General features: G+C 47.0%; 1 protein-coding gene across 1 annotated transcript in view; it reads right to left on the bottom strand.

The window, feature by feature from the left end:
* BACE2 (beta-secretase 2) overlaps positions 1-21,296 on the bottom strand; it is an 87,688-nt gene that overhangs the window by 26,590 nt on the left and 39,802 nt on the right. Inside the window, exons 3-4 of the mRNA XM_090060977.1 lie at positions 7,138-7,354; positions 78-206 (exon numbers count right to left, since the gene is read on the bottom strand). Coding sequence (XP_089917103.1) covers positions 78-206; positions 7,138-7,354 — 346 coding nt within the window. The remainder of the gene's footprint in view (positions 1-77; positions 207-7,137; positions 7,355-21,296) is intronic.

Raw genomic sequence — 21,296 nt, 5'->3', positions numbered from 1 at the left:
TGGAAAGAATAGGGCAGTAATGGAAAGGGAGTGAGAGATTAAGGAGTATTTTCCCTTTCAGACTGACAGATACCCACAAGACTACCTCCGTTGGTACCACTTCCAGAAACAGGCAATCCAGCTCCACACATCTGCAGGGAGAAAATGTTGGGGATCTTTGCCACCCTCACAAGGGAATCAAAGAACGTCTCCACAGACCTTGAAGGCTAGAGTGGGGAGAAAAAAAAAAGTGAGGAGGTATTCACATAAAAGGATCAGTTTTATAGAAACAAGGATGGCTAAAACGAATTTGCTAGCTAGTGGGTGCATCTACATGAGACACTACTGTGCAGTTGTTACTGCACAGTAATGCTGGTGGATTACCACATAGATCCAGAAAAAAAAAAGATCCACCCCTCTCACCCCCAAACAATAAAGCCTACAAGCTTCGCTGCTACAAGCCTGGTTTCTGTGGAAGTTTTGGGCATGTATTTCTTTGTGGGATTCTGAAAGAATCAGGAAACCGTTTTCCCTGCCATCTAACACTAAATGGCAGTATTTTTTACCTGAAAGATCAGGCATTTTGGATTATAAATGTAATTTATATGTAACAACTTTGTAGTGCACATCTCACCCTTCTTTTTGTGATGGGGTGGTATATCAGGAGCTAGGAGCAGCAGGGAGAGGAAGGACTTACCTGACCCAGAGCGGAGGCGAGAGCAGCATAGGCAAACAGAGCAGCAGCAGGGGCAGCAGCAGCTGATCCCCCTAAAGTAACTGGGGCAGAGGGATCGACGCAGCTGAGCCAGATCTGGAGGGGAAGCCCCCCGGATCCCTCTTAGCTGAGCCGGTAGGGAGCCGTGCTCCCAAGCCGCACAAACAGGCACGGTCTGTAAGAGCGCGCCGGCGTTTGCGCCGGTGGGGAGCAGGAGAGGCCCAGAGGCTGACTCGTGTTAGCGCGGGCCAGAGGACCCAAACTCAGCTAGAAACTCAGCGACCCCTACGATGGTGTCGACAGGAAGTGCTGCCAGGGCCCCTGCCCGGGGGGCGCGGCCTTCCCGGGGCTTGTCTGAGGCCTCCACCCAGACGGAGCCCACGGGGGGGGGGGGGCTGGCACCCCCCACCCCCCTGGCCTGCAGGAGCTGCCCAGCAAGGCCTGGGGGGCCAGGGACTGGAGACTCCCACACCTGTCCTGCAGGCCTTAGGGCCCTGCAGGTGTAGGTGAGGGAGCTCCAGCAGGAGGTTAGCAGGCTGAGGGGAATCAGGGAGGCAGAGGAGGAAATTGACAGCTATTTTCTTTCCCTGCAGGGTTGTACGACCAAGGAGGATGCACCTCAAGATGAGCCCTCCACTGCTAAGTGGCAGACGGTCACCTCCCGTGCCAGGGCTGCTCGAGACATGGCAGCGCCAGTTCCTCCAGTCCGGCTGGAGAACAGGTACGAAGCCCTGGCAGCCCTGGAGGAGGAGGGAGGAGAGGATGAAACCGGAGAGGAGGCAACTCCACGCTCACCGCGTCCCGTGCAAGCTGAAGGAGGCAAGAAGGCCAGGAGGAAGAAGCATCGCGTGATCGTCATTGATGACTCCATCCTGAGAGGTATGGAGGGCCCCATCTGTTGCTGGGACCCCTCGGCACATGATATATACTGCCTACCAGGAGCGAGGATTCAGGATGTGAAAGGGATGCTCCAGACCGTAATCCAGCCCACCGATTATTACCCCATGGTCCTAGTCCATGTAGGCACTAACAATGCGGCCAGGAGGAGCCCTGATCGCCTGATGGAGGATTACCACACTCTGGGGTGTGTGCTGAAGGAGATGGGCGCGCAGGTCGTTTTCTCTTCTATCCTGCCAGTGAGTGGACGAGGTAGACGGCATGAAATGTGCATCGTGGAGACCAGCTGGCGGCTACAGGAATGGTGCTTCGAGGAGGGCGTTGGCTTCCTCAGCCATGACCGGCACATCACAACGAAAGACATGCTGGGATGGGATGGGCTCCACCTTTCCCCTAAAGGTAAGCGTGTGTTCTCTTCTAGGTTGGCAGACCTCCTCTGGCAGGCTTTAAACTAGGCTCGTCGGGGGAAAGGGAAGATGAGGGTGGAGGAAACATCAGACTGCCAGACCAAACCGCACCCACAACTACAGCCCAGCCCAGACCAACAAGCAAAGTGAATAAACAGGTAAGAGATAGGGGCCAGGGTAACGCTGGGACTAGGGGGTCAGTACACACACCCACAGGAAGCCTCAAATGCCTCTACACAAACACTCGTAGTATGGGGAATAAGCAGGAGGAACTCACCCTCCTGCTGGCTGACACCAGCCCGGACATAGTGGGGATTACGGAAACGTGGTGGGACGCAACGCATGATTGGGTGGTGAATGTCATGGGCTGTACAGGAGGGATAGTACAGGAAAGAGAGGTGGGGGTGTGGCGCTCTATGTTAAGGAGGAATACACATCCTCGTTAATTAGCAAGGAGTCAGGGGAGGGGCACTCTGAACTGCTTTGGGTTAGAATACAAGGCAGTCAAGGGGAAAGGGACTTAACGGTGGGAGTCTACTACAGACCTCCCAACCAGGGAGAAGAGCTTGACCAGGAATTCTTGGGTCAGCTCACAGAGGTAGTGAAGGCTAAGGATGTGGTAGTCTGGGAAATTCAAGTCCCCCATAACATCTGCTGGGAAGAGCAGTCAGCCAGGTCTGAACGCTCATGTAGGTTCTTGGACCTCCATCTAACCCAGGAAGTGCACAGCCCCACCAGGGGAGACGCCTTGTTGGACCTAGTGCTGGCCACGGGTGATGACCTGGTGAGGGGGCTGCAGGTGCTTGACCACCTGGGCGACAGCGATCATCGCTGGAATTCACCATCCAGTGCAAGGTGGCAAAGGCATGCAGTAAGGCAGCGGCCCTAGATTTTAGGAGGGCAGACTTCAACGAGCTAAGGAGGATAGTTGGAGAAGCGCTGAGGTCCCGGAGGGGAGGGGAGCCAGGTGTCCAAGGAGAGTGGTCGCTCCTTAAGGAGATGATCCTCCAAGCCCAAAAAGAAGGTAATCCCAACGAGGATCAAAGGGAGCAGGAGAGCACACAAGCCTCCGTGGCTCACCAAAAGCATCCGGGAATGTCTCCTTGCTAAAAAGGAGGCTTACACCCAATGGAAAGAAGGGGTCATCACCAGGGAGGACTATTCTGTAGTTGCTCGGGGATGTAGCGGGGTAGTTAGGAAGGCCAGGGCAGAGATGGAACTGGGACTAGCTTCCCAGATTAAGGACAATAAGAAGTCCTTTTTTAAATACATAAGGGGTAAAAAGAAGGTCCCGGGTAATGTGGGGCCCTTGCAGAACGCGATGGGAAACTTGGTTGTCACACCAGACGGCAAAGCTAACATGTTTAATGATTTCTTTGCCTCCGTCTTCCTAAATAGGGACCAAAACAGCCACCTCCCTGCTGGGCCCCCCTTGGGCCCCAGGGGAGGCACACCTGGGCCACGGGTTAACGAGGATTTAGTTGGGGAGCTTCAGGAGGGGTTCAAGTCAGCTGGTCCGGATGATCTCCACCCTAGAGTTCTAAAGGAACTGGCCGAGGTCATTGCAAGTCTGCTGGCACAACTTTACGAGCACTCGTGGTGCTGTGGTGAGGTACTGGAAGAGGGCCAACGTGGTCTCTATCTTCAAAAAAGGCAGGAAGGAGGACCTGGGAAACTATAGGCCGGTTGGTCTCACCTCGATCCTAGGCAAGCTGTTCGAGAAAATTATGCTGGCACACATCCAAGAGGGGCCAGCAGGAGATCGCATGCTTAGGGGCAACCAACATGGGTTCATCAGTGGCAGGTCCTGTCAGAGCAACCTGGTGGCCTTTTACGATCAGATGCAGGGGTAGCAGTGGATATACTCTTCCTGGACTTCCGGAAGGCTTCTGACACCGTCTCTCACCCCGTTCTCATTAAGAAACTGGGGGGCTGTGGTGTAGACACCCACACAGTCAAATGGGTCGCCAACTAGTTGGAGGGCCACACCCAGAGGGTGGTAGTGGATGGGTCCTTCTCAACCTGGAAGGACGTGGGCAGTGGGGTTCCGCAGGGCTCGGTCCTCGGGCCCACACTGTTCAACATCTTCATCAGTGACTTGGACGAGGGGGTAATAAGCACCCTGTTCAAATTTGCTGGTGACACTAAGATGTGGGGGGACGTGGGCACACTGGAAGGATGCAACAGGCTACAATCAGACCTAGACAGGTTACAAGGATGGGCGGATGAGAACAGGATGGGTTTCAACACAGACAAGTGCAAGGTGATGCACCTTGGGAGGAACAACCGACACCATACCTACAGGTTAGGAAACTCCCCTTTTGTCAGCACGGAGGCCGAAAAGGATCTGGGGGGTCATCACTGACTCCAAGATGAACATGGGCCAGCAGTGTGGAGAGGCAGTTAGGAAGGCCAACCGCACCTTGTCATGCATCCACAGATGCATCACGAGCAGGTCCAAGGAGGTGATCCTCCCCTGCTATGTGGCACTGGTCAGGCCGCAACTGGAGTACTGCGTCTAGTTCTGTGTGCTGCACTTCAAGAGGGATGTCGACAGCATGGAGAGGGTCCAGAGGAGGGCCACTCGTATGATCAGGGGACAACAGGGCAGGCCCTATGAGGAGAGGCTGAGGGACCTGAACCTGTTCAGCCTCCAAAAGAGAAGGCTGATGGGGGATCTTGTGGCCTGTTATAAACTAGTCAGGGGGGATCAGCAGGCACTGGGGGAGTCACTGTTCCCCTGAGCACTGCCAGGAGTGACCAGGAATAATGGTCACAAGCTGGCAGAGGGTAGGTTTAGGTTAGATATCGGGAAGCTCTACTTCAACTGTCAGGGCGGCTAGGATCTGGAACCAACTTCCAAGAGAAGTGGTTCAGGCTGCTACCCTGGGGGTGTTTAAGAGGAGGTTAGATGCACATCTTGCTGGGGTCGTTTGACCCCAGTACTCTTTCCTGCCATGGCAGGGGGTCAGACTAGATGATCTACTCAGGTCCCTTCCGACCCTAGAAACCCTGAAACTATCAAAATGCGCTTACATCTGATTCATTATTGGCAAACAATTGGTTTGCCAATAGAAGCTAGATGCATTTGCCCCCACACTAGCCTTTGTTCTGGTTGTAAAAGCATCACAATTTCATGATAAAAAACCTGTTCAGCCTATATCAAGACGCTTCAACTTTGCATTTCATGACATGTCAATATTTGCTTGGCACACAGAATAAAAGAGCTTTACCTTGGGAGGTGCTCAGCATCCTGAGAATCTTACAGCAGTGAGACATCGATAAGGAGAGGCAATGAATTGCCTTCAACATACCATTTGCCTAATCCAAAATTTGAAAATAGTTCTTTTCCCCTTTCTCCTAAACTGACAGAACACAACAGCAGACAGGCTGAAGCTGACACAGCCTTTGTACAATTTGGAGTAAAGCATTCCAGTTCTAGACAAAGAATAATATTGTTCATTGTAGGTTGATAAGTTTGAGTCCTTGGATTTGTCAGGGAATCATTATGACAGCAGAATTAAGGTAAACGTGAGAGTTCTAATTGAATTTTCACACTGGGATTATTGTTGTATATTCACTTTATCTGTAAACTTCTTGGCTCTGTAACAGTAGGGATAAGGACAGGTTATAAACATTTTTTAGTGACAGCATTTTTGCAAAGGATGTTATCTTTGAAGTTACCCAGTATGTGCTCTCAGCCTCAACTTCACTTGACGAATAGAGTTTGTATACTTTAAACAGGCACCACAGGCCTCATCGACATGTGCTATTAGTGCAGTACTGGCTTAACGCACAGTAAAATACTGTGCCATAAGCCTTCCTTGGGAGTCTGCCTATGTGCGCACCCTGTTGGGAGCAAGTCTGCTTCCAATGGGAACAGCCAGTACAGGGCTGCTCCTGCCCTGCTCTGTCCTTTGTAGCAGCCAGGTGGAGCTCCAGGCTTCCCTGGGGTGCTAGCTCAGGGGCCAGCAGGGGGTACGGGGCCAGTTCCAATGCGATTGGGGCCAGAGAGCTCTGCCAGATGCAGTGGCAGCTGTCTCCTGTCCCTGTGCACGCTGGGATGGGGCCTAATGTACACAGGGTTGGGAGATGGCTGCTGCTGCAGTTGCCAGAGATCTCTTGGCACCATGCATGTGGGGATACATCGCTGCAAGTGAGCTCCATGACCAGCAGAGCTTCCCTGCCCAACAGGGGGCTCACTGGGAGCCACCCCATGAGTACGACAGGTCCTGGCTAGTCCCCTGCTGAGGGGGGATTGGCTCACTGGCAGGTGCCCCACAAGCAGCACAGGTGCTAGCAAGCCCCGCAGCTAAGCTAGGAAGCAGAGAGTTCCTCAGTCACAGTGTTGCTCAGCTCCTGGCTCCTGTGGGGAGCCAGAAGCCCTGCAGTGCTGGGATGGGGGCAGGACTGGGGGGAGCAGGCAGAGAGCAACCCTGTTCTAACACTGATTGGCTCCCAGCTCCTTGTGGGGAGCTAGCTGCTGAGCAGCACCAGGACCAGGGACAGAGAGCTCCCCTGTCCCTTGTGGCCAACCAGGATCAAATTTGCTCCTAGTCAGCATTTACATGAGTGGTACTACATAGTAACTACTATGCAGTTAACCCAGTACCTGTATTTTTACAGGCACTAGCTAACTGCGCAGTAGACTAATCTACTGTGCAGTAAATGGCATATACATGTAGATGGCAACGTTTTACTGTGCAGTAGTCTAGTCTACTGTGCAGTAAAGCATCTTGTGTAGACACACCCACAGGGCTTTACTTAGCAAGTGTATCAATTACTAGCAAGCCTCATGATCTTACATGTTTTAGGAGGCTTAAATACAGTCAGGTGCTGCTGCAAGATCATTCAAAACTAACTTCCTCCATTAATCACAAGCTCTGGAAGAAGCTAACTCATTCCAGAGGAGCAATAATTGGATCATCCAGCATCAGAAAAATTTAAATCTTCACATGGAACTTTGGAGGGAGCAACCAACTTAGCCCTGCTGAGCTTTGTCAGACCTATATGAAAAGCCTACTATTTGGGAGGTATAAAGAATTGATAAAGGTTGACAGGGTGTGACTGAAGCCATTAGAAGGCATTTGCCTTCTCCATCTAATATTTTGATTTGTTCCAAGTCATAAGAAGACTTACCTTAGCTAAGACATCATAGGCAAGTCCAAGAATTCCATGCCACTTCACTCCTGGTAGAAAGAAATTTTCCGATTCAAGAATGGTAGCAATGTTGATAAGATAAGAGCCATTGATTCCCTTTGGAATAGTAACAAAATCTTTGCCAAGCACTCCTGTCCAGCTTCCTTGAGTATACTTAACAGTAACATCAATGCCTTGAGATGTGTATGTACTTGACCTATAAAAGGAAAGATTGTTTTAATGCCCTGCTCATTAAAATGTGGCTTTTGCCAAGGAAGTCACATGTGCTTTAAAAATAAGAGGGACAGACAGACAGACCGACCATGCATATCTGAGACAGCACATAAGGAAGAACCCCCCCTCACCCCATAGCTTGGTTCTGAAAACTATTCAATAACTAAACTCACTGGGGCATGAGACTTTTAAAGTCTGTGATTATATGATCATTCAGCATAGCAGGAGCCCAATTCTGATCTGCTTGCTATCATAATAAAAATAAAAACTTTCACTGTAAATTGAGTGTATTAAGCTTTATAAAGTAACCAAAAAAGCTCTGCAGTGAGATGTAAAAACTGAAGTGCCTAGCTACCCGAGGAGGTCTAGACACACTCTATTAACACGATTAAAATTCCATTTTGGGTTAACTGGAATGTTGTTTCTAGTTGCACAGCAATGAAACATACATTACATGCATTACAAACAATCAGAACTGCATATTGAAAGCAAGCAGGCAGATTTAACAGCAAGGTATCAATAATGGGGGGAGGGAAGAGAAAGAAGAAAAACATTTTGTACACTGGGGACAATAGTAAAGGAATGAAGAGCTGTGATAAGCCAGGGGGTAAAGAGAAAAAGCAGAGTAAAACAATTTATGAAGAGACAAACCCATGCCTGGCTTTGTTGACAAGGACACAGGGGCAGGGGTGGTGAGGTGGGAAAATCTTTCATTTCATTTCAGTGAGAGTTTGAAGATTAATAGATTTGCCAAAGCAAGGTTTGTATGGTCTGACTTTCTTCAGAAAGGCTGGGTGTAGCTTTCTGAACATTAAGGGCTTAGCAACCAATGGTTCTCAACCATTTTTCGAATCAAGGCACCCCTCCAAAAATATCAGCTCCTGGCTTTCACTTGTTTCCTGACTACAGAAAAATTATATAACAATTCTTCTATTGCAAAGAACTCAGAAAGACTGCAACAGGTCAAAATGTTCTGACACTAGATTCCTATTTGAAATCTTTAGTTTTATTTTGTGAATCATATGTAGTTGTTTGCATACCTAACAGTTGCTCAGCAGCTGGTGGCACCGTGAAAAAGATCTCATGGCACCCCAGGGTGTCATGGCACTCTGATTAAGAATCAAAGGCTTTACAGGCTACACCATTAGGCTATGGATAGAAATTACACATAAACTGGTATAAGTGATTGGAAACCAGTTCAGATCTGTAACACAATGGAAGTTCAATGCACACAACTGCCTTCAAAATGGCCGAAACCAGTATCAGGCTTCAGTTTATTGAACTTCTGTCCCAGTTCCCCTCTAGATTCAAGTTAACTCACAGTCCTTCAGTATCCCAGGATTCTTTGCACCTCCTCTGCAACTCCCCTCATCTCAGGGAGATGTGTTCTAGTACCCCCTAGCTTCTGGCTTGGGCCACTGCAGGCATGTAGCTGCATTTCAAGAATCAAAAGTGAATGTCTGTTCACTTGTTTATTGGTTCAATCTACGCAGCTTATACTTCAACCTGTGAAGATTGAATCGGTTCAGCCTCGGGCTTTCTGACCGTCTGTACTTAGTTAAAGTCTACGGGAGTTCTGCCATTGACTTCAGTGAGAGCAAAATCAGAGCCAAGGATGTTGAGCGGATGAAGAAGGACAGAAAAAACGTGTCAGAAGATCACATTTGGAGTATCCGTCTCGCTTTCAGCCAATACATGCCAACATCTATTCTTTAAAAGCGAAAAATTTTAATTAAAATTTAGAAGATGGGTCAGGGGAAAGGAGGGAGAAGAAAAAGGATTAGAACACACACAAGTGGGTTTTTTTGTTCTTGTTTTTTTACTTTGAAGGTCCTTTTTTAATATTGATCACAACCATTACTTAAACTCTAAAACAATTATTTTTTTCAGTAGATGAGGTCAATGAAACTTGATTTTTTTTTTAAACCATTCGTCTTTGGTCCAATTATTTGGCATTTTAAAGTGACAAATGACAGGGCTAAGTTTATTTCAAAACATCTTTAAAAAGGCTACTATTTTATAGTAAAAATCTTCAAAGAAAATTTGAAATCTGTGATTTTAAGATTATTTCACAGTACTGACTTTTACATATACGATGTATATGTGTAGTTTAAATACAGTGATGTATGCACATTAAAGCCAAGTCTCAGTTCTGCTGAACTCCTGCCTTTAGGCCCACAGGCATATTTAAATTTAGGTTTGGTATAGCACAGACCACTTATATACACAGTGGAAAAACACAGAATCTGCTTAGCCATATAACAATGCCGATTTCAATCTATTGTCTACCATTTTTATCTAAGCAAACCTTACTTCTAGGCTTTGAACTAAAATCCTGTAAGTGAAAAATCCAAAACCAGGCAGACCTTCCCTGGAGTTGATAAAAATGCAATGCTTTCTGAGATTTGCAGGGATAAGGCCAAGCCCTGACCACAGTTTCCTCCCTCAAGACGAGTGGCACTGCAAGGTCAGAGTGAAGTTGGACAGTTTACCTCGCATTCCTTTAAAAAGCTACCCAACCTGCAAGGTCAGATACTTCTAGCTTCATAACCCAATACCATTTTTTGGAAAAAATTGGAGGGGGGATGGGAACAAAAATGATTAATGTGGTGACACTGTAAAAGCGACTTGGCTGTTAATATTTTCAACATGTAGATTCCAGACCCCATCACCCGTCCTTCCAAAAGGCAAGAGGAAGCTGGTCACCTCTCATGCCTCTTTTCTTGTTGCATTACTTTTTTGTTGACCGGACTCTCTGTTGCCCAAGACAGCAAGTCAAAGAATCAAACATAATCAGCTCAGAAGCAGTAAATGTGCTATGTGGAAAACAGCATAAACTTCTCAGATAGCATAGATGGCTCCCAGTTCTTCTCTACATAACCACAGCAGCCCCTACACTGGGAACAAAGAGAAAGGAAATGCAAGATGGTGCGTCACAGCATGGAGGGAGAAAACATATGAATCTGTGTCAGAAAGACAAGAAAAGAAACAAAAGGAGAACAAAACATCATCACTTCCCAAATTCTGGAGGTGTGACTGAGTTCTGCTTCAAGTAGGCAGTGAGATGAATCTTACGTATACATTAATTTAAATATGAATTACAAGCTTGAAATGACCACACAGGACTGGGGAGAAGAGCCTCCCAATATAAAGTTTTAGGGAGAAAGAAAAACCCTGAGAACCAGTTTAAGACCTGCAGTTCTACAAGGCAGACAAGCAAGTTACTTTTAATTAAAATATCATGCTTTTAAAGCCATTCTCACTTCTTGTCTGGGGAGAGGAGTAAATTGAGATTAGAGATGTGATTTCATAAGCATGTGGTCTTTATTTTATATGCTATTTTACAAATGAAGCACTGGACTGGGATTCAAGAGATCATAGGTTCATTTCTGGCTGATGTCAGTCTGCTGTGAGGAACCTGAAGAGAGTCACAGAAAATGAGTGTTGGAAGGGACCTCAGGAGGTCATCAAGTCCAGTCCTCTGCTCAAAATAGGACCATCCCCAACTATACCATTTCAGCAAGGGCTTTGTCAAGCTGGGCCCTAAAAACCTCCAAGGATAGAGAGTCCCCCACCTCTCTAGGTAACCTATTCCAGTGCTTCATCACCCTCCTAGTGAGAAAGTTTTTCTTAATTTCTAATCTAAACCCTGCTTGTTGCAACTTGAGACCATTGCCCCTTGTTCTGTCATATGCCACCACCAAGAACAGTTTAGCTCCATCCTCTTTGGAACCCCCTTCAGGTAGTTTAAAGTTGTTATGAAATCCCCTCAGTTTTCTGTACCTCATTTTCCCCATATGTCAAGTGGGGATAACTATCCAGGCTTCCTTTGTAAAGTGCTGGAAAGGTGAAGAGTACTGTTTAAGAGTAAGGTATTGTTCTTCACCCAAACAGTGATAATCTGAGTCACTTCCAAAATATTAAAACTCTTAATACAAGACCCTGGTGGCAGCAGCATTATGGTACAGAACATAAATAAATTTCTGATGCTTGTTCTGATGCTTGACCTGAATCAAAGTGGTTTCCATTTGACTTATCCAAGAGAGCAAAAACCTCTTTAAAAGTCAAATCAGCTAACACATTGCTTTAATGCATGGCATGAGTCCCAAACAGATCACAGAGAAATATGGAAAAAGGTTCCATCTCCCCAAGAGACAGCACATGAGAACTACAAGGGTAAGGAAAGGACCCTACAAGTACAGGCTATGGAAGGCTGCATGGCCATTATTAGTTTACTCCTCCTCCAAGGAGGAAAATGAGGTAAGTGAGCCAATTATTTCACAAAAACATAAGAAGGGTTGCTGTAGCCCAGTAACCTGTCTCCAACAGTGACAGAAGTGGATGCTTAGAGGGAGAACATTCCTAGAATGATCTATCCCCTACCCCAGGGATTGGAACCTTTGGGCTGGTGCTTGGCTGCGGACTCCATTTCCCAGCTGCCCCTGTGGACATGGCTTGTGCCAATCTCTATGGAGACCTCACCCGCACCAGCAGCGCACACAGCAGAGCAGCTCAGAGGGCTGCTCCAGAGCTGCCAAGAATGTGGGACGGGGACAGCTTGCTCCAGAGCTGTGATCTGTAGCCTGCACGCTTCAGGCAGGGGCACACATGCAGGAGATCATGGCTCTGCCCCAGCTCCAGACAGGCTGTCACTGCTGCAAGGGGCTGGGACAGAGTCACGATCCCCTGCATGTGTGCTCCTGCCTGGAGCATGCAGGCTACATACCACGGCTCTGCCCTGGCTCTGGAGCAAGCTGCCCCACCGCAAGATCCCAGCGGTTCCCGAGCAGCCCCCTGTGCTGCTCTGCCATGTGCACTGCTGGTGTGGCTGAGGCTGGGGTCTCCATGGAGACTGACACAAGCAATGCAGGCAGGGGTGGCTGGGAAATGGAGTCCCCAGCCAACTGGATCTGGCCTGCCGGCCAGATGTTCCCCATCCTTGCCCTACCCACTATCCTCTCTAGCATTCACCTTTGTTGTTTTAGAGATGCCAGAGGAGTTCCTGCCTGCAGGGAGGAGAAGGCATGGGTGGGCGTGGGCTGTGCACCATTAGGCTGGGCTGGCCAGCTCCATGCCTCCAGGTGGGGCTTTCAGCACTCCAGCTGGAAGCTGCATGTGGAGGCAGAGCCAGCACAGCCTGATAGTGCGCGACTCCATGCTTTCACATGATGTTTCCCACTGGAGTTCTGGAAGCCCCATGTGGAGGCACAGAGCCTGTCTGCCCCAATGGTGCATTGCTCCTGCTCTGCACACCATCAAGCCAGGCTTGGCAGGCTGTCTACCTCCATGTGGGGCTTCTAGCACTCTAATGAGGACCTGCACATGGAAACGTGAAGTTGCATGCCATTGGGCTGAGCTGGCTCCATGCCTTGTTTCCATGTGCAATCCCTGGGACTGAGCTGGAGCCATACACCACCGGGGGCTCTGCCTGCTGCAGCCGTGAGTGCCCTGAGGGCCTGCCACCTGCTACTGCTGAGCTGCCAGTTGTGGGGGCTATGCACCAAGGGAGAAAAAGCATGTGGCAGGGGCCCATGCACACCCACAAACTTCACACCCATCTATACCACCCCACAAACCCAACACACTCCCGTATCCACACCCGCCACAAACTCCATATCCTCCCACACCTATCCACAAACCCCACATACTCTCATACCCACACCCCCCCATCCTTCTTCACAACCCCTTCAAATCCGCACACCTTTACAACCCTCCATTCCTCCCACAAATCCCACCCCCAAACCTACATAATACCTGCATATATTTCTAAAGAAGCTTCAAACAGAGTTGTATTTAGTGTTATTTGTAAAAACAAAAAAAACAAAAACAAAAAAACCCAATTAATTTTCCATAATTTTGAATTTCTCTGCACATAATACCCCAGAGTGTACCTAGTTCTAGGAACTGGGACTTGGTAAACAACAGTTCCCTGTTCACCTGGTCCATAAACTTCATGATTTGTTAAACCTCGATCATATCCTCGCCTCAGCCTTCTCCCTTCCAAACTGAAGATACCTAGTTTTTATAATCTATTTTGGTGTTTTCCATTTGACAGATGCAAAAGAGCATAAACCTCTAAGCCAATCCAACTAATACAATGTTCTAATGCATGTCCTGTGTGTTTAAACAGATCACAATTAGAGAAATATGGAAATCTCTCCCTGAGAGAATGGAGAACTCCTCCATGCTCCTAATCAATTTTGGTTGCCCTTCTCTGTACTTTTTCTAATTCTACTACATCCTTCTTGAGATGTGGAGACCAGAACTACACCCAATATTCAATAAGTGGGTGTGCATCATAGATTTGTATAATGGCACAATGGTGTTTTCTAGTTCCTTCCTAGTGCCCAACATTTAATTGGCTTTCTTGGTCATTGTTGCACATTAAGCTGATGTTTCTGGAGAACTCTATTTAATGATTCCAAGGTTTCTTTCCTGTGTTGTAACAGGTAGCTCAGAATCCTGCATTATGTATGTGTAGCTGCGCTTATTTTTCCCAGGTGCATTATCTTAAACTTGATGACACTGAAGTTCATCTGCCATATTTTTTGCCCACTCAGCTTGGCAAGATCTTTCTGCAGCTCCTCCCTGTCAGTTTGGGACTTGACTACCTCAGTAGTCTTGAAATAATTCAGTATCAGCTGCAAATTTGGAGATTTCACCATGCACCCCCATTTCCAGGTCACTGGGCCCATCACAGATCCCTACGGGATTCCATTTTTGATGGAATCCACCCTTAGCCCTCCACCTTTAGTGACCACTCAACCCTACCCTTTGATTCCTATCTTTTAACAAGCTCTCAGTCCATGAAAGCACCTTCCCTCCAGTCTTGTGGAAACATCATCTTTTTTAAAGCCTTTGGTGAGGGAGCTTATTGAAAGCTTTACATCAGCTGGATCCCCCTTGCCCACGTGCTTCTTAACACCCTCAAAGAACTCTAGCAGGTTGGTGAGACAGGGCTTCCCTTTACAAAAACCATGTTGACTCTTCCTCAGAAGATAATATTTGTCCATGTGACTCTTGATTTAATTCTTTATTATAGTATTCTACCAATGTCCGGGGTGGAAATGAGACTCACTGGGTGTTTCTACATGTTCATTAATGTGGTATAATTACAGCACATTAAGTTTAGTATCTATAATGACAGGTACTAGCAATGTGCCATAAATTGGCACCACAGTACATTAGGACAGATGAACTTTTTTGTGACACTACTGCACATTAGATTATAGTTTCATAGTTAGTAGGGTCAGAAGGGACCTGAGCAGATCATCAAGTCCAACCCCCTGCCATGGCAGGAAAGAGTACTGGGGTCAAACGACCCCAACAAGGTGACTGTCTAGCCTTGTCTTAAAGACCCTGGGAGCTGGGAGACTGTGGTGTCGATGCCCACACGGTCAAATGGGTCGCCAACTGGTTGGAGGGCCGCACCCAGAGGGTGGTAGTGGATGGGTTCTTCTCGACCTGGAAGGACGTGGGCAGTGGGGTTCCGCAGGGCTCGGTCCTCGGGCCCGCACTGTTCAACATCTTCATCAGTGACTTGGATGACGGGGTAGAAAGCACCCTGTTCAAGTTTGCTGATGACACTAAGATGTGGGGGGATGTGGGTGCACTAGAAGGGTGCAATAGGCTACAAGCTGACCTTGACAGGTTGCAACGGTGGGCGGATGAGAATAGGATGGGGTTTAACACTGATAAGTGCAAGGTGTTGCACATGGGGAGGAAGAACCGGCACCACACTTACAGGTTGGGGAACTCCCCTCTTGCCAGCACGGAGACGGAAAAGGATCTTGGAGTCGTCATTGACTCCACGATGAACATGCGCCGGCAGTGTGGGGAGGCAGTCAAGAAGGCCAACCGTACCCTGTCATGCATCCACAGATGCATCTCGAGCAGGTCCAGGGAGGTGATCCTCCCCCTCTATGCGGCACTGGTCAGACCGCAGCTGGAGTACTGCGTCCAGTTCTGGGCACCACACTTCAAGAGGGACGTGGACAATATGGAAAGAGTTCAGAGGAGGGCCACTCGTATGATCAGGGGTCAGCAGGGCAGGCCTTATGAGGAGAGGCTACGGGACCTGAACCTGTTTAGCCTCCACAAGAGAAGGTTAAGGGGGGACCTTGTGGCCTGCTACAAACTGGTCAGGGGGGATCAGCAGGTATTGGGGGAGTCCCTGTTCCCCCGTGCGCTGCCAGGAGTGACCAGGAATAACGGTCACAAACTGGCGGAGGGTAGGTTTAGATTAGGTATTAGGAGGCGCTACTTCACAGTCAGGGCGGCTAGGGCCTGGAACTGGCTTCCAGGGGAAGTGGTGCAGGCTCCTAGCCTGGGGATTTTTAAAAGGAAGTTAGATGAGCACCTTGCCGGGGTCATCTGACCCCGGTGCTCTTTCCTGCTAAGGCAGGGGGTCGGACTAGATGATCTGCCTAGGTCCCTTCCGACTCTAGCTACTATGAAACTATGAAACTATGAAACCCCCAGGGTAGGAGCCAGCACCACTTCACTTGGAAGTTGGTTCCAGATCCTAGCCACCCTCAGAGTGAAGTAGAGCCTCCTGATGTCTAATCTGAATTTACCCTCCGCCAGCTTGTGACCATTATTTCTAGTCACTCCTAGTAGTGCTCGGGGGAACAGGGACTCCCCCAGTGCCTGCTGGTCCCCTCTGACTAGTTTGTAAATGGCCTCTAGATCCCCCCTCAACCTTCTCTTATGGAGGCTGAACAGGTTCAGGTCCCGTAGCCTGTCCTCGTAGGGCCTGCCCCGATGCCCCCTGATCATGCGAGTGGCCCTCCTCTGGACCCTCTCCATGTTGTCCACATCCCTCTTGAAGTGCGGTGCCCAGAACTGGACGCAGTACTCCAGTTGCGGCCTGACCAGTGCCACATAGCAGGGGAGGATCACCTCCTTGGACCTGCTCGTGATGCATCTGTGGATGCATGACAAGGTGCGGTTGGCCTTCCTAACTGCCTCTCCACACTGCTGGCCCATGTTCATCTTGGAGTCAGTGATGACCCCCCAGATCCTTTTCGGCCTCCGTGCTGACAAAAGGGGAGTTCCCTAACCTGTAGGTACGGTGCCGGTTGTTCCTCCCAAGGTGCATCACCTTGCACTTGTCTGTGTTGAAACCCATCCTGTTCTCATCCGCCCATCCTTGTAACCTGTCTAGGTCTGATTGTAGCCTGTTGCATCCTTCCAGTGTGCCCACGTCCCCCCACATCTTAGTGTCATCAGCAAATTTGAACAGGGTGCTTATTACCCCCTCATCCAAGTCACTGATGAAGATGTTGAACAGTGTGGGCCCGAGGACCGAGCCCTGCGGAACCCCACTGCCCACATCCCTCCAGGTCGAAAATGACCCATCCACCACCACTTTTTGAGTGCAGCCCTCCAGCCAGTTGGCAACCCATCTGACTGTGTAGGTGTTGACACCACAGTCCCCCAGTTTCTTAATGAGAACGGGGTGAGAGACAGTGTCGAAGGCCTTCCGAACGTCCAGGAAGACTATGTCCACTGCTACCCCTGCATTTAAGGATTTGGTGACCTGGTCGTAGAAGGCCACCAGGTTGGCCTGACAGGACCTGTCTCTAATGAACCCATGCTGGTTGTCCCTAAGCATAATCTCCCCTGCTGGCCCCTCGTGGATATGTGCCAGAATAATTCTCTCAAAAAGCTTACCCAGGATCGAGGTAGGACTAACTGGCCTATAGTTCCTTGGGTCCTCCTTCCTCCATTTTTTGAAGATGGGAACCACTTTGGCCCTCTTCCAGTCCTCTAGCACCACACCAGAGCACCATGAGTGCTCGTAAAGCCATGCCAGGGGTCACTCAATGACCTCAGCCAATTCCCTCAGCACTCTGGGGTGGAGATCGTCCGGACCAGCTGATTTGAATACATCCAGTCTCTCCAGAAGTTCCCTGACTAGATCCTCCCTGACCCTTGGCCTACGTGCGCCTCCTCTGGGGCCTGATCTGGTCTCTGCTCAGGAAAATGGAGGCAAAGAAGTTGTTAAATAGGTTAGCTTTGTCATCTGGTGTGATGAACAAATTTCCTAGCATGTTTTGCAGAGGCCCCATGTTACCCAGTACCTTCTTTTTGTCTGCTATGCATTTAAAAAAGGACTTCTTGTTGTCCTTGATCCGGGTAGCTAGTCCCAGTTCCATTTCCACCTTGGCCTTCCTGACTGCCCCCCTGCATCCCCGAGCAACCGCAGTATAGTCCTCCCTGGTGATGGCCCCTCCCTTCCATTGGGTGTATGCCTCCCTTTTAGCTAGAAGACATTCCAGGATTAAATCTACTGTGTAGATTAAATCTACTGTGCATTAGCATTAGCAGTAAAATTAGTCTTCCTCACATTAAATGCTACTGAGCAGAATTAGTTTTCTGCACATTAAGTGTCTCATGTAGACATGCCCATTGATCTATAGTTTCCATTTGAAGATGAGTGTTATGTTGGCAACCTATGAGTCCTCTGGCACAGGGGTTATTTGTAACAATAGGTTCCCTGCTATTCCCATAATTCTGCAGTTTCACCTTTGCGTTCCTTAAGAATTCTCAGGTGAATGCCATCTAGTTGTAGTGACTTATTAGTATTTAATTTATTGATTTGTTCTGAAATTTCTTCTGTTGCCACATCAACGTGGTCCAACTCTTCAGACTTATCTACTAGGAAGGATTGATCTGGCATGGGAATCTTCCATCTTTTACAGTTTTCTTATCATCCTGGAGCTCAAATTTACCTCCTGGTCTTCTAATGGTCTCATCAGTTTTCTACCTGGCTTCCCACTTCTGATGTGTTTTTAAAAGTTTTTATTATTAATTTTAGCATCTTTTGCTTGACATTCCCTCAAATCCTGTTTTGGCCAGTCCTCTTTTGCTTTTATACTTGGAGTGCCAGAGTTTGTCAGCTTTTCTGTTTTCCTCATCTGTGTATGCCTTCCATTTTTTGAAGGATGCCTTTTTGCTTCTAATGGCCTCTTTAACTATGCTATTAAACCATTCAAGGGTTTTATTGGTTCACTTGGTACTCTTTTTGATTTATGATATAAACATTTCTTACATGGTCTAATACAGTATTTTTAAAGAGCTTCCAAACTACCAGCAGGCCATTTACATTTTTTACTTCACCTTTAAACTTCATTCCAATTAAATTTCCTCATTTTTGTGCAATTTCTCTTCCTAAAGTTTGATATCAGTGCGGTGAACTTTCCTTTAGCTTACTCCCTTCTGCTAGATTGTCAAATGTGATTATGTTATGGTCACTATTACCGAGTGGCTCACCAACATATCTCTCTTGAAACAGGTCCTGTGCGTTACTTAAGATTAGGTGTAGAATTGCTTCTCTTTTTGTGGATTCCAAGATAAGCCGTTCTAGAAAGAAGTCATTTATCACATCCAGAAATTTTAGTTCCACATCTTGCCGTGATAATGTGTTTATCTGGTCTATGTGACGACAGTACTACAGTATATTCTTTTTAATCAAGTACAAAATTTCTAGCCACCGGATGTCTATGTTAGTTTCCTTTCTCGTAAGTTCTTTATACTGTTACTATCCATACTATCCTTAACATACAGTGCCACTCCTTTCAGCAACATAACATAGTCTGACAAAATGCAAACAAGTACATAAATACCAAGTACTCTACATGCCTTTTTAGGCTCCAAACATGGCTGTCTCCCATGCTCTGTGGGATTTGGACCTTAGCCAGTAAGCTTGCAGACTGTCTGGAAAGTATGCACAACTAGTGTTATTGTTCTGTTTATGAAATGAACACAGATAAAGAACAAAAGCAAGAACAACCTGTTTTACTGAACAAAAATAATTCCTGTTTGGCTTCAACCAAAACTGAAAGTAAATTGTGATTTCATTGAAGTCAGAACAGTCTACTGCCCTGCAGATCTAAAATACAGACCTTAATATATAATTTGTCATTCTTCCTTTGAAAGCATGGGATGGGATAAGCAGTTCCACTGCTGGAGTGCTATAGGGATATCTGTCCAGTACTTAACTTGGTCATGATCCATCTGTGAATCCCCTCCATAATCTCCACTCACCCCTACTACTCCCCAGCCATAAAATAATGCAGGATCCTGTTAAGGCCTTATATTTTCCATTGTACCAAATCAATGTCTTAAGAAGCTCCATAACAAGAGATAAGAATGATAGAGTGAGCAAGAGACTCAACAAAAATTTGTTTCTACATCTCCCAAAGACAAAGATCTTAAGATTCCAAGGTGACTGTCTGCCTAGCTGCCAGCTCCTCCATTAATGCAAACAAAAGGGAACCAAAACAAAACAGCAAGATCCCTCCCGAGTCTATGCTAGGGTATAAGCTAACATTTAACTAAATTAACTAAGGTAAAAGTCTAATTTAGGAGTGTTCTTGGGGAAAAAACTACAATTAGTCGAAATACGATATTTAACCTGTGAACTGCACACACAAGTAAATCAAATACAAAAACAGTGCAAAGCCAGAGTGTTTACTTCTGCCTGCTATCATGTATTTTTAGTACTGTGTCAAGCGATATTACTACCCCATAGTTTTAGACATCCTTATATGGAGAGTTAAATTTGCCTGCCACATTCAAGGGATGATCAAACACATATCACAGTGGAAACCTTCGTTTTATGACAATAGGCTTGGCTAATAAAATCAAGCTGTTAGAGATTGCTTAAAGGAGAAATCCAGATGGATTTTCCATATGTTACCAAACATTTTTTTTTAAATAATCCTTGTTTTTTTAAAATTAGGTTAGGTTAAGAGCTTCTCCTCCAGGAATTCACCTGCCAGAGAACTTGCATGGAGGACAGCAAGTGTTTGTAGTCACTTCCTGGGGTGCTATAGACAGCATATTAGAAAAGAAAGGATACTTTCAGGGCCTTTGCCTTTCCACTGGCTAGAGCAAGGGGAAAAGTTAGGCCAGCTCATTGGCTCTGACCTCCCCCCTTAATATTTAAGCTTGCTGAGGCCTCTTCCAAAGCTTGTTGCTCTGGATATCTGTCTTCCCTCCCTTCAGTTGTAACAAGTGTGCTTTGTTTTTTCTAATGCTGAGAGTCAGATGTGTGTGATGAATTCAACTCTTGTATGATTGCTAATTGCAAAAGGTAACCAAAATGTAAGAATTCAGGAAGTTTCAAAGAATGCTTGCATTCGAAAAGAAGGAAGTGGATAGTATTCACACTCAACTTTCAGATGACATTACGTTGTCTGTGTGTCCTCCCTCAGGCATGTTGGAGGTATGTTACACACCTCTCTAAACGGTCAGCACACAGCAGCAGCAAACAGCACCTCCATAACTGAATTTGACTGAGATCTTAACATTCTAAGAGCTGATAGCAAGATAGTTGCTGTTTACAGCAATGAATATTTATGCATCATTAAATTTGTGACATATTTGTCATTAAAAATACAATAATTAAGATTGTAGAAAAATACTGCTATTTTAAAAAAAAGTCTGTATAAGCCTGAAGAATTTTTTTTTTCCCTTTTAGCCAAGCCAGAGCTTACAAGAGGTTTATGAATGCTCTTCCTTCCTTCTCCCCATCCCATTATTTTTCTTGCTTCAGAGGCAGATGGGTTAGCAGTTATAAGAAAATATAAATTAAAGGTTGCTGTGGCTTGTGGCTACTGTCTAGTGTAGCTGACAAACTTAAAAGAGGTTAGCTCCAAGAGGTAGATGATGCAGGGTTTTGCTGTGGGATGCTCTACTTGCTGATGTTGCTGGGGGAGACCTGAAGTCTTTGCAACTGAGATGTCCACCCACTTGATAGCCTCCACCATACACTTACTCTTTAACGTTGAAAAGAGAGACGAGGTCAGGGTTAGACTAAGGAAGGTCTTTCCTAAGTGGTTTAGTTATATAAATAATACTAATCGTTTTAACCCATGAGTGAAGTAATTACAAGTTTGGCAAGAGAGTTTTTTCCT

The sequence above is a fragment of the Crocodylus siamensis genome, chromosome 1 (genome assembly GCF_052110815.1).
Source record: "Crocodylus siamensis isolate JL-2025a chromosome 1, ASM5211081v1, whole genome shotgun sequence".
Lineage (NCBI taxonomy): Eukaryota > Metazoa > Chordata > Crocodylia > Crocodylidae > Crocodylus > Crocodylus siamensis.
Note: the sequence above shows the minus strand (reverse complement) of the source record. Positions and strands in the feature narration are given on the sequence as shown.